The 13,192-nt window shown below is 41.7% G+C and overlaps 1 protein-coding gene across 6 annotated transcripts in view; it reads left to right on the top strand.

The window, feature by feature from the left end:
- MSRB3 (methionine sulfoxide reductase B3) overlaps nucleotides 1-9,521 on the top strand; it is a 254,166-nt gene extending 244,645 nt beyond the window's left edge. For 5 of the 6 annotated variants that reach the window (XM_030216947.1, XM_030216945.1, XM_030216944.1 and 2 more), the window contains 2 exons: nucleotides 2,387-2,484; nucleotides 8,185-9,521. In XM_030216947.1, the coding sequence (XP_030072807.1) occupies nucleotides 2,387-2,484; nucleotides 8,185-8,340 (254 nt within the window). In that variant the 3' untranslated portion in view covers nucleotides 8,341-9,521. The remainder of the gene's footprint in view (nucleotides 1-2,386; nucleotides 2,485-8,184) is intronic. The other variant, XM_030216943.1, reaches the window with a different exon arrangement.
- The last annotated feature ends 3,671 nt before the right edge of the window (nucleotides 9,522-13,192 follow it).

Genomic DNA, 13,192 nt, shown 5'->3' with positions numbered 1-13,192 from the left:
TTCTCAGCCTACTTCATTAACCATTAACTATACCTTTACTGTCACTCCTTTAATGTCCATGCTCCACACTTTGCAGTGTGTGCTAGGTGAACTCTTTCAAAATGGCACATCAGCGTTTTCTGCTCCTGGTGGTTCAAAAATGCTTCCTGGAAATGACATCATGAAATACCAAAAATGCATGTAAATGTCAGTATTTTAGTAATTTACATGTCTAAGTGACCTCTTATACTGACTAGTGTGAAAGTAGGCACATAAGTTTCATGGCTCGAACTTTCACTGTGGGTGTGCAATGAGTAAAACATAAAGGGTCGGTGTGGAGCATGGGTAGACTTTGCACATATAGGTGCAGATTCTAAAATTCTGTAGTTTACATGCATATGTGCAGAAAGTACATGCTAACATTTAACAACTCAGAGATGCCAAGAATCCAGTAATATTAACCTTATTTTCTTTTAGTTTGGTATTTCTTCTTTGAGTTTGACAAGTCAATATTCAAAGCCATGCTGAATCTATCTGTGGATATTCAGCATCATTATTAATAGAGTGGTGCTGAATATCCTTACATGCTGCTTCAGCAGTATCTAGATATCAATGGGCAGTCTACAGGCAGAGCTTGGGCAGAATTAAGAGTTATCTTGTTAGTGGTGTATTCAGTCTGCTAACTGTATAATGATCCAGTTAAAGATAGGGCAGCTTTCGTTGACTATCTGGTTTGTTATCCAGATAAGTGGGGTAATTCTCAAAAGGTTGCATAGCTTTGGGTGCCGGGATGCAGGGAACTAAGCACAGATTCTGTTACAGCAAATGCACGCTGCAGCAGCCAGTGTTGGAAAATAAATGCTGACTGCCCAGCTGAATGTTAGGCCATATATTTATAAAATATGTTCCAATATTCAATTAATGCAAGTTTTTCTATATAGCACTGGCCAAATATCTTATTTTTTAAAAGGAGGAAAAAGACCTCAGAAACTCAACAAATTGCCGTATTTTAAAAGACAAACTTTTCAGCTGAGCAGGCTTCCTCATTAGTCTTAAAATACCTCCTTGTAATATTTTATTTATTTATTTATTGTATTTGTATCCCACATTTTCCCACCTCTTTGCAGGCTCAAAGTGGCTTACAATACATCATGAATAGTGGATGTGAGCAGATAATAGACCTTTGGTGTTACAGAAGGATTTTGGGTTACATGGTAATAGAATACATGAAAGTAATATAATAGAAGGCATTATTGACATTTCTGAATGCATGTGGGAGTTTCACATGTTTTGGTCTTTGTGGTATACCTTGTCGAAGAGATGGGTCTTTAGTAGTTTTCGGAAGTTGGTCAGTTCATAGGTCGCTTTTAGGTTACGTGGTAGTGCGTTCCAGAATTGCGTACTCATATAGGAAAAGGTTGATGCGTGCATTAATTTGTATTTTAGACCTTTGCAGTTGGGGAAATGAAGATTAAGGAATGTGTGAGATGATGTTTTAGCATTCCTGGATGGTACATCTATCAGGTCTGACATGTAGGCTGGGGCATTGCTGTGGATGATTTTATGTACTAGGGTACATACTTTGAATGTAATGCGTTCTTTTAGTGGGAGCCAGTGTAGCTTCTCTCGTAGGGGTTTTGCACTCTTGTATTTTGACTTTCCAAACATGAGTCTGGCTGCCGTGTTCTGGGCTGTCTGGAGTTATTTGAGTATATATTTATCTTCATAGTTTTTTATTCAATTTTTTATATATTTTATTCAAAAAAATTTTCTGACATAGATTAAATCAATATTTTCAACTATAAAACACTGAAGTCAGGACACTTATCTGAAATTTGAAGTTTCTCATTGGTACGCTCAACAGAGCACCACTGTTTCACTTAAAGCTTCCTCAGAAGCGTGACCATTACTGACACTAAAACTGTGTCCAATTCTATGCAGCCTTTTTTCTTATGATCACTGGCGATATCCAAGATGGTGTTAAGCCAGTGAACGTAATAGTCACACTCCTGAGGAAACTTTAAGTGAAACAGTGGTACTCTGTTGAGCGTACCAGTGAGAAACTTCAAATTTCAGATAAGTGCCCTGACTTAAGTGTTTTATAGTTGGAAATATGGATTTAATCTATGTTGGAAAAACTTTTGGGAAGAAAATATATACAAAATTGAATAAAACTATGAAGATAAATTTATTACAAGGAGGTTTTTTAAGACTAATGAGGAAGCCTGCTCAACTGAAAAGTTTGTCTTTAAAATAAGGCAATTTGCTGAGTTTCTGAAGTCTTTCTTCCTTTTTTGAATAAGATATTTGGATGTAGTGCTATATAGAAATTTTCTTTATAGCAAGTTTATTGCGAGTGCATATTATCAATTCCATATATTTATAACCATAACTTTACTTTCTCTAGGGTGGCCTTCATTTTATGAGGTGATTAATCCTGATGCGATTACTTTAACTGATGACTTTTCCTATGGGATGCACAGGGTTGAAACAAGCTGCTTTCAAGTAAGTTTCTAGCATGTAGAAGTCTTCAATATACTCTCAGTTTAATGACTGTTAAGTTGCTTAATGATTTAAAAAAAATACTAGCAGTAAAATTGTAGCTGATACAGAGTGAATACTAGAAAGTAACGTGGGGACAAAGATTCATCTCTATCTGTTTTAATTTATGTTTTTAATATATTTTTTTTATAGATGTAAGCCTATATATCAGTGTGTCTATTTATTATTCATCAGTTCATTTAGAGCCCCTTTTACAAAGCTGAAGTAAAAGGGGTCTTGCGGTAGCATGAGCACTTGGATTTGCTGCGTGCCAAAGTCCCTTTTACTGCAGCAGGGTTTAAAAAAAAAAAAAAAAAAGAAAATGGCTGTGAGGTAAGTACAAACTTGCCGTGTGGCCATTTCCTGGGGGAGCCCTTACTGCCTCCATAAGGGCTCCCGCAATGACCCAGTGGTAAAAATTAAGAATATTTCCAGTTGTTCTGGAAATGGCGTGCTGGGGGTGACACTACCGCCGGCTCCCAAGGTGGGTCGGCGGTAGTGCCAAAATAACATGTGGCAGAGTGGCTGTACAAAAAGCCACTTTGCCACAAAACGGCCTCTTTTACAAAAAGGTCTCTTTGTAAAAGAGGCCATTTTTCTTTGTTAACTTTTCCTTTTTTTATTTTTTATCATTTACATTGTATATATGTTGTGCTATTATACAGAAATTATTTGAATCCTGAAGCAGGCAAATGTGGCGCTGAAACGCAGGACTGTGTCGAGCCATTGTTGGTGTTGTACAAAGTTGATTAGTTGTTAATAAACACCCCATATTGGAACTATATTGGGCTACCCCCATCTTTTTGTTTGTTTTGTTGTTCGGGGGACACTTCTTTTTGTTTCTCATAGGAAAACACTCTGGGGCCCTTTTACTAAGCTGCATAAGCGTCTACGAGCACCAAATGCACGCCAAAATGGAGTTACCGCCCAAGCTGTGGTAATTTTATTTTTGGCATGCATCCGATATGCGTATCTGAAAAATATTTTTTTCGGGCGCGCATAACGGACGTGCGCCCAGTGGCATTTGACGTACGTAGGTCATTACCGCACGGATTCTTTACTGCTAGGTCAATGGCTGGCGGTAAGGTCTCAGACCCAAAATGGACATGCGGCAATTTTGATTTTGCTGCACGTCCATTTTCGGCAAAAAAAGCGTTTTTTACAGGTGCACTAAAAAATGGATTGGCGCATGCCCAAAACCCGCACCTACACTACCGCGAGCCATTTTTCAGCGCACCTTAGTAAAAGGACCCCCATATTCCTAGTGTTTGCTAGTTTAATGGAACTCAAAGAGGGTATTTGAAACAAACATTTTTGAGAGGAACACAGTTCACACTGAGGTTCTTATTTTAATGATTTGTTAGAAAGATAAACAGGAGTTAAATGAAATTAGTGCAGTGATTGAAAGAGAATGTAACTTAATAAGTATAGGTGATACATGGTCAAATTTCTTATGTCCAGTAATCAGTCAAGTTGCGGTGTTCTGGATTAACTGCAGTCTTTTCAAGCTGTTGCTAGTCAACCCTTGACCTCGTGTTAGCTACTTGGCTATTTGACAAACTAGCAGTGTTTCTATGCAGAGTGCACGTGTTTTCCTATTTGGATGATTGACTAGTCAAGAGAACATCTTAGAAAGGAGCTCAAAGTGGTGTACACTACCTTCCAGGAGCTGGAGTTACTAGGGCTCATCATCAACTTTCCCTAGTCTCAGTTAAGTCCATCAATTCAATTGGACTTCATACGAGCTCTACTAGATGTGACTTGTGCAAAGGCCTTTTTTGCATAGGAAAGGATCACCACTCTGGTATCCGTAATGGTGGAAATTCATAAGAGTAAGCAGACATCAGCACAGAGCCTGTTGAGAATGTTGAGCCTTATGGCCTTATCCGGTACATGCACCTCTTTTGGCATGTCTCAAAATGAAGCAAGCTCAGTGGCAGGGGCGTAGCCACGGGTGGGCCCGGGTGGGCCTGGGCCCACCCAATTTGGGGTCAGGCCCGCCCAGCAGCACAGCGATACCGGAGGCTCCGGTCCCCATCATCATCCATTCCCCCGTGGCGTGCCGCAACTTTCATCCCCATCTTCCCTCACCCTCACCTTCGCAGGCCCGCCCAGCATCGATTTCGATCGTAGGCAGCTCCTTTGGCTCGCACATGCTGCCTGCCGGCTGCCGCTCAAACCTCCTTGCAGCTACTAGCAGCGCTAACCCGGAAGCCTCTCCTCTGAGCTGCAAGGAGATTTGAGCAGGCAGCCGGCAGGCAGCGTGTGCGAGTCGAAGGAGCTGCCTGCGATCGGAATTGCTGCTGGGTGGGCTTGCGAGGGTGAGGGAAGATGGGGGTGAAAGTTGTGGCACGCAACGGGGCAAGGGATGATGGGGAAAAGATGTTGGAATGGGGGAGGGAAGACCGGGGACAGCAGCTGCACGGGGGGGGGGGGGGGGGGGGGGGAAGAAGATGGAAGGAAAGATGCTGCACAGGGTGGAGGGAAGATGGAATGATGGGGCATGGTGGGTGGGGGAGAAGCTGCATGGGGAAGAAGGGAGAGATCCAGTAAATGGGTGGAGGGGTCAGGAAGGGAGAAGTCTTGGCTGCATATGAGGTGGAGGAGAGGGAGACATGCTGCATAGAGAGGGGATAGGTGGTGAGAGGGGGAGAAATGTTAAACATAGGGGTGGAGAGGAAGGCAAAATGGTGGGCATAGGGGTGGAGGGAAGGGAGAAATGTTAGACATGCTGGTAGAGGGGAGGAAGGTAGATATGTTGTATGGGAAGGGGAGAGAGACGTTGGACAGTGGGAATGAGAGGGTGAGATAGACATGGAGGTGGATGAGAGGTACACAGTAGGTGGTGAGGGGGGAAATGCTGGGCCATGGGGGAGAGGACTACTACTATTACTATTTAACAGGAATGAAGAGAGAAGGGGCAGGAAAATATAAGGCTACCATGGTGGGGTGGGGAGGGGATCAGATGCTGGTTAGAAGGGTGGAGGGAGAAGATGATGGGAATGGCGGAACCCTGTGGGAGAGGGCAAGAGGGGGAGGAGGGGGTGGCAAGGAAATGAATGAGAGATAGTGATTACAGAGGGTAGAAATATGGTAATGGGGAGTAGATTAAAGATAAAAGAGAAAGTAGGGATGGGGAGGAGTAAGATGGGGAATGGGAGAGCTAGTGGGTGAAAGAAGAAGATGGAAATTTGATAGGTAGTTGAAAAGTAAAAAGGAGACAAAGAAGGGTGAGAGAGAGGCAGAAAAGAGCTACAAAGGAATGACCAACATGTCAGAGGCAGGAATATTGAGGGAACAGACAGGAGAGAGGAGAAAAGACAAATGGACTACAGCCGCTTGAAGAAGAATTAGCAGACGGCAGAGAGGAAAGCAGAAAAGAGAAATTGGAACCAGCAAGATGGAAAAATAAAATGTCCAGACAACAAAGGTAGAAACAAAGCATTTTATTTCAAATGTTTTAAATGGAATATGTTAGCTTTTGGAAATGTGCATAGGAAATGTCTTTGTATTGTGTTCTGTAGAAAAGGAAATGCATGTTTTGTGTCTCCAGTGTTACAGTAATGCTATGTTTAACTTCTTGGGGTTCCTTTTCAATTTTTGTCTAAATATTTTTATTTCTAATTTGTGATCCCTTGTTCTGTGTTTGGTGAGGTTCTGTTGGTGTGATAATAATGGCAGGTGGAAAATTGGAAGGGAGGCAAAGAGGAGAGGGAATCGGGGAGGGGAACCCTCCTTTATTTTCTGACCTGGGCCAAGTAGGTCTTACAACAGTCCTAACCCTTGCTGTATAGCTGGTGAGGATTCCCAGGCATCCCCAGCTAAGGACCTCCTCCAAAGGCGGCCAGAACTCCCTTCTACCAAGCTCTGGCAACAGCATCCTTGAGCCATCGACAGCTAAGCATGTGTGGGGTGCTGGCATCAGTGGCTTAGGGTCATTGCTGCTGCCTGCCAAGCTTGGTAAAAGAGAGTTCTGGCCACCTTCAGAGAAAGTCTTCAGCTGACTGAGCTTGAGGATCCTCATTAGCTAAAGTATTTATATTTTGAAGTGGAGGTAGGGCGGAGCAGAGAAAATTTTGTGCCCACCCACTTTGGGCTCAGGCCCACCCAAAACTGGCTGTCTGGCTACGCCACTGCTCAGTGGACCTTGAGAACACAATGGACTCAACCACTCAAAGGCTCCAAGATGCCATTTATGTCACCAAGCCCCTCCAGAGATCAGTGGCTCTTTCTTAGCCACTATTGCAGAACATGCAAAGCTCATTGATACACTTGTGGCTTTAACTATTCATTTGGAAAGACAAGCTGTAATCCTGTTATTAGGTTAGCTATATTTTACGATTTATTTATTTAATACAAATCTTGAACTAAAAATGACATTTTTTCTTTATTCATATTTGATTATTAAAATTCAAAAGTATTGCTCTGATTGTTAAGTGATATAACTTTTTTGTAATGTTTATGCAGTTTGTAGATGCTACAAAACTATTTTGTTTGATTTCATCACAAATGTACTGAAAAAGTAAAAAAAAAAAAAAAAGCTATTTTTACATCTAAATTCTTCATGGATTTTTTTATCATATCATGTCCCTCTTTTGTGATAATTATTAAGGATCTTTGTAACAATGCACTAGCTGTTTCAAGAGCTAATTGCTTATAGATTTTTCCTTTAGGAATTTGTCCACACTCCTTTTAAATCCAGCTATGCCAGATGCCTTCACCACATCCTCTGACAACAGATTCCAGAATCTGATTGTTTCTTGAGTGAAAAATATTTCTTCCAATTTGTTTTAAAGTTTTTACCTGTTAGTTTTACTGAGTGTACATTTGAAGATGTAATAACTGTTTCCTGTTAACCTGTTCCACCGCACTCATGATTTTATTATCTTCTGTCATACCCCTCTTAGTTGTCTCTTCTCCAGGCTGAACAGCCCTAATCTGTTCGAGGTAGTCATTCCTTTTTCATTTTTGTCACTGTACATTTTTTAGTTCCTTTAACTTTTTTTTTTATGTGGGGCAACCAGAACGTCATTCAATACTCAAGGTGTTTTTGCATCATAGATCTATACAGAGTATAGCCCTAATTCTGCCTTCTTTTTCAAATTTTTAGAATATTAAGCAATATCTTATGTTTATACAACTAAAACTTGAGATTCTATGATACTGTACAAGCAGTGACCACAAAATCTACAGTTCATTATAACTCATCTATGCAAAGTAATATGTGCTTAGTAGATCTATTAGCAATATAGAGGGCAATATTCAGCAAGCAGGTCAGGAATAAGGTTATCCAGATAACTTTAATCAGATATTCAGTGAGACATCAAGATAAGTCTGCTACTGAATATATCCAATCAGAGTTATCTGGATAATTTCAGGCTGACTTGTCTTCCAGACATTGTCCAGTGCTTAAGATACAGTTTTGCTGTTCCCTGGGAATGCCTCCCAACCCTCTTTAACTGTCTAAATTTTGTGTAGCCAGTGAGTTGGCCAGACAAAATTTAACCAATAGAGTGAAGGGAAATATTCAATATTATGTTTTGTCTTGCTAACCCCCAAATTTAGCTTGAATGGAGAATCCCTTTGAATATAAACCCCATTACTGTTGTATAAAATTTCTTGGCATCATGTTTCTAGAAACATAATTATTTTGTCTTGTTCCAGTGTGGTGCTCACCTTGGACATATCTTTGATGATGGGCCTCATCCAACTGGTAAAAGATACTGCATAAATTCTGCTTCCTTGTCCTTTGTGACCAAGGAGATGGACAGTATGCAAGAAGGCAGCAATCCAACATCATCAGAGAAAACTAAGCTTTAGAGTGAAATACATTGAAAAGGTGGTGGTGTTACTATACAACTTATAGTAAATATATTTTCTGTCTGCTATTCTATTAAAACTTGTTAAACGGATGCATCCAGTATCATTCACTTGTTTGCCTTATACAAAACTTTATTTTATGGACACATACATACAATTAAGCACACACAAACACACACATACGCACATATACTGTTCTATTGATGATTGCTCCACAAGTATCTTTAAAAAAGAATGTGTGATATGAAATTTATTTATTTACTTTGTTGAAAATAAGTCAATTTAAGTAATTGCAGCATAGAAACCAAATTTGATAATTTTGAAGTCAATATTTGGCACTGTGTCCACTGTTTAATGTTAAAACCAATCTATGCAACCCAGCTGTAATTGATATCTGTGTCCTGTCAAATAGAAATATTACCTTCCTCCCTATTGTGCCTTAGGTAAAGAGTAGTACCCTAAAATTTATAACTTAATTTCTATATTCTATTTAGTAGTTTTATATTTTCTTCTATTGTAACTTAGGATTCCTAATGTGTGCTTCCATCTAAAGTCCACCCCCCTCCCCCGGGCTGAATTATTTTTGTATTGTACGCTGCTTAGATAGCAATTTTATAGGCAGTATATCAAATAAAGATGAACTATGAACTAATGCTATATATATATATATATACACACACACACACATCCCTGATATTCAGTGGTTTGAAGCTGAATTGGACTCAGAGTAAAGGAGTAGCAGTGGGGGTCTTTTACAAAGTGGCGGTAAGCCCAACGCAAGCTTAGTGCACACGAAAATGTAACTACCTCTGGCTCAATGTGGCCACAGGCAGTATTTTTGGCTGGCGCATGCGCCATTTCCAGCGCTCTGGAAAAAAAATATTTTTCTCTAGCGTGGTAATTGGGCATTGTTGAGCTGGGTTACCGCGGGAGCACCCCACCACATGGCCACGCAGTAAGGGTTATCTTACTACATGGCTTTTTTGGGAGGGACGGCTTTTTACCCATTGCTGTAAAAAGGGCCCTGGCGCGCAGGGAAAACGGCCCTCACCGCTACCACAGGGCCCTTTTTCCTGTGCTCTAACCACAGAGAACCAGTAAAGTTTGGTTCAGATCCCACTGCTGCTCTTTGTGATCTTGGCCAAATCACTTAACTCTCCATTACCTCAGGTAAAAAAAACTTACATTGTAAGCCCTCTAGGGAAGGGAAATATATAGGGGTCCTTTTACTAAGGTGCACTGAAAATGGCCTTGGTAGTGTAGGTGCGGGTTTTGGGCGCACACAGAATCATTTTTCAGCGCACCTGTAAAAAAGGCCTTTTTATTTTTGCATTTATCAGATTAGTAGACTAAAATCTAACTGGGTAGGTCTTTGTTATGCCCCGATTCTGTCCCAGGACTGCCCCGCACTAATATCAGCAATAGAGCCTCTCCTGCCTAGTGAAATCCTTTTGAAAATCTATCCTAAAATTTATATGTTTAAAGTTATTCATATTTTCAGTAACATTATTTGTATAAGTTCCAGCATTCAAAATCCATGTGTACTTTTAAACAGATAGTATTTGGATGTAAAAGTTGTACATTCAGCAGCTAAATTTTGCCATTGAATGTATAACTTTATTGCCTGCCCTTGATGCTGACCAAACCACTCCCCTTTTATGGATTTATATATAATTTTGGCTGTTTTGCTTCCTTGATTTCCCTGTTCAGCTGTTTGTGTGCTTATGTTTCATTTATGCCTTATATCCACTGGTGTGATCGCTGCACTAGATTATGTTTAAAATATTTATATTTTTGCCTCTTTGCATCGTGTTATGAACTTTTTCTTCGTATATATTGCATGTACTAGTATTTTAACTTTGTTATACTTTCACATATCATTGCACATCTACTGAGGTATTAAATACATAAAATTAGTTTATTCTGATGGAAAAGAAGAAAATTAACAAGAGAGCGAAACAAAAAGAGTAGAAAATAAGAGAAATAAGTATGAGAGTTCTGCAACTTGACATAACCAACTGTTGACAGTTTTCTTGTTGCTCAATAACCTCTAATTAGATTCATCTAAGAAATACCATGAATTGACAATGTTTTTCAAGTTTGTCATTCTGTAAACTGTTCCTGAATATGAGGTTTTGTATTTGATATCAGTATTACACGGTTTGCACATAATAAAGCAATCAAAAGTCATTTGTTATTGTGTCTATCTAAATTCTGCATATCTAAGAAATCATAAAGTATACCAATGTGTAAGGTATTTATAAAATGTTTCTTTCCAGTATTCTGTGCACCATGACTTGGGCCAGATAACATGTAAATGCTTGCACCCTGTGAGACCTAATGCATTTTCAGTTTGTGTTAGGTGACTTCCCAAGCCAGTGATTTTTGGCAGTGGTTATCAGGTTGCATGCTAGTGAATGCTGTTCTGAAATGCCTATGATTAGTTCCATGATTTGAGTCGGGGACCACCTCCAGCTCCACTGATTGTGCAAGGGGGATCCAGACAGTTTGGCACTTACCCCCCCCCCCCCCCCCCCATTTACTAAGCCGTACTAGCGGCTGCTGTGTGGCAATGCCCACACAGCCCATTCAAAGTGATGTGAATGGTATATAGCTTTGGTAACAGTTGCTGTACTGGTATGACACTTAGCATACACTAATTCATAGAGGGGCCTTTTTACTAAAGGGTTGGTGTGTGGCAACAGGCTTGCTGTGTGCCAATCCAGAACTACCACTGGGCTACCGCAGCAGCCCAGCGGTAGTTCCCATTTCCAGTATGCACCATTTCCAGCACTACAAAAATATTTTCTATTTTTGTAGCACCGGTGCTTACCCAGCGGTGGTGCTGCCCGATTACCACCTGGTTAGCATGGGAGTCCTTACTGCCATCTCAATGGGTGGTGGTAAGTGCTCTCCCCAAAATGGCTGCACAGCATGTGGTTCACTTACTGCACAACCATTTCTTCCCCCCCCCCCCAAAAGGCAGCCTTTTACCCACTGCGGTAAAAGGGGGCCTCAGCACATGTCAAAAACACACGCTGAAGCTAGCGCAGGTTCCCTTTTACCGCAGCTTAGTATAAGGACCCCAGAATGAGGCTAGATATGGGCAGGGAATCATTTATTAAAAACATAGGCAGTGGTATGGGAAAGGCCACAGGGGTCATGTCCCCATCAATATTTTATCCAACACATCATCAGCAACTTGGAAGTAGGGCTGGAGATTAGCTTGTTTGGCCCCTCCAACCAAAATGTTGTTCCATTGCCTCTGAGTTAGAACCCCCGCATTTCTGTACAAGCATTCTATGTGGTATACAAATAAAGCAATACAATACATTAAATAAAATAATATATAGATCTCAGCAACTACAGTCTAAAACCCGAATAATATACAACACAGAACAAGGACACAAATGACACAATAAATAAAAACACATTAGCAGACCAAAAACATATTTCACTGGTAGAGGGATAAGTAACAATTTAGAAGAAACCTTGCACCAAATTTATTTTATAGATTTACTAGTAAAAAAGGCCCGTTTCTGTAGGAAATGAAACGGGCGCTAGCAAGGTTATATTCAAATGGTGATTGTTGTTAACCAAACAGTTCATAGAAAAGTGCTATAATGAGAAGGAATAATTGTGAAGGGTGTATAATTTTATTTATTTTGTTACATTTGTACCCTGTGCTTTCCCACTCATAGGAGGTTCAATGTGGCTTACATATTATATACAGGTACTTATTTGTACCTGGGGCAATGGAGGGTTAAGTGACTTGCCCAGAGTCACAAGGAGCTGTCTGTGCCTGCAGTGGGAAGTGAACCCAGTTCCCCAGGACCAAAGTCCACCACGCTAACCACTAGGCCACTCCTCTACTCCATAATGAGGAAGATGGTCCATGAGTATGACATGTTGTTAATATTTTTTTTTATTGTAATTCATGTGTTCCCCTGTCCTACCCCCATGTGCGCCAACCCCCTCCCCATGTCCACCAACCGTCCTCTCTCCCCTGCCCTTCTCTTTTTTTTTTTTTAACTGTAATTCACCCAACGGGGTTGTCTGTGTGTTTGTGCCCTCGCCCCATGTTCACCAACCCTCCTGTCTCCCCCAAGCTTCATGGTTTTTTTTTGGCATGTTGACATTGTGCGATGCGTTCCTCTGTGTCTTCCTGTGTGACAGGAAGAGACAGTGAGAGTGTGTGTGTGTGTGTGTATGTGTGAGATACAGAGAGAGTGTGTGTGTGTGCGAGTGAGAGAGAGAGAGAGGTGGCTGGGCGGGGAGGATTTTGGAGGGGGGGCCAGGGGCACGGAGGGGGAGCAGTGGATGCTCTGTGGGGGCAGCCTGGGGGGCGAGGGTAGTGGTGTATTTATAGTTGTCCATGCTCGTGTCCGCATGGGTTTGCGGGGCGAGTCCTCTGGGCCCACTGGTCCGATGGCCATGTGGTCGGACCCCCTCCCCCCGATCTCCCTATCCACCGGCTTGTGCTCCTGCCGTCTGCCGCTCCCTTCCGCGCGCTTGTGTTTGTGGAGTGTGTCATCAATTTCTGGGTTTGCCCTGTGTTTGGGTACAGCCGCTGTTCGTGGTGCGGTGGCCTGGGAGGCTGGTTGGTGTCGCCGGGGTGGAAGGTGTGCGGGGTCGGCAGGAGGGTGAGGGTGGTGTGGGCGGCATCGGAGGTGTCGGATGGCGGTGTGTACGTGTGGGGGGGTGGGGGATGGCAGCGGCGGCACCTCCTGTGCTAGCCTCCATCGTTCCCTGCGTGGAGGGGATCACCTGTGAGGTGTTGTTTTTTTTCCTTTTGCGAGGGTTCTGTTGCTGTCATCATAATGCGTATGCTGACATCAGGCTGTGCTACGGA

This window comes from Microcaecilia unicolor, chromosome 10 (assembly GCF_901765095.1).
Source record: "Microcaecilia unicolor chromosome 10, aMicUni1.1, whole genome shotgun sequence".
NCBI classification, from domain to species: domain Eukaryota; kingdom Metazoa; phylum Chordata; class Amphibia; order Gymnophiona; family Siphonopidae; genus Microcaecilia; species Microcaecilia unicolor.
This window is presented reverse-complemented; position numbering and strand designations above follow the sequence as displayed.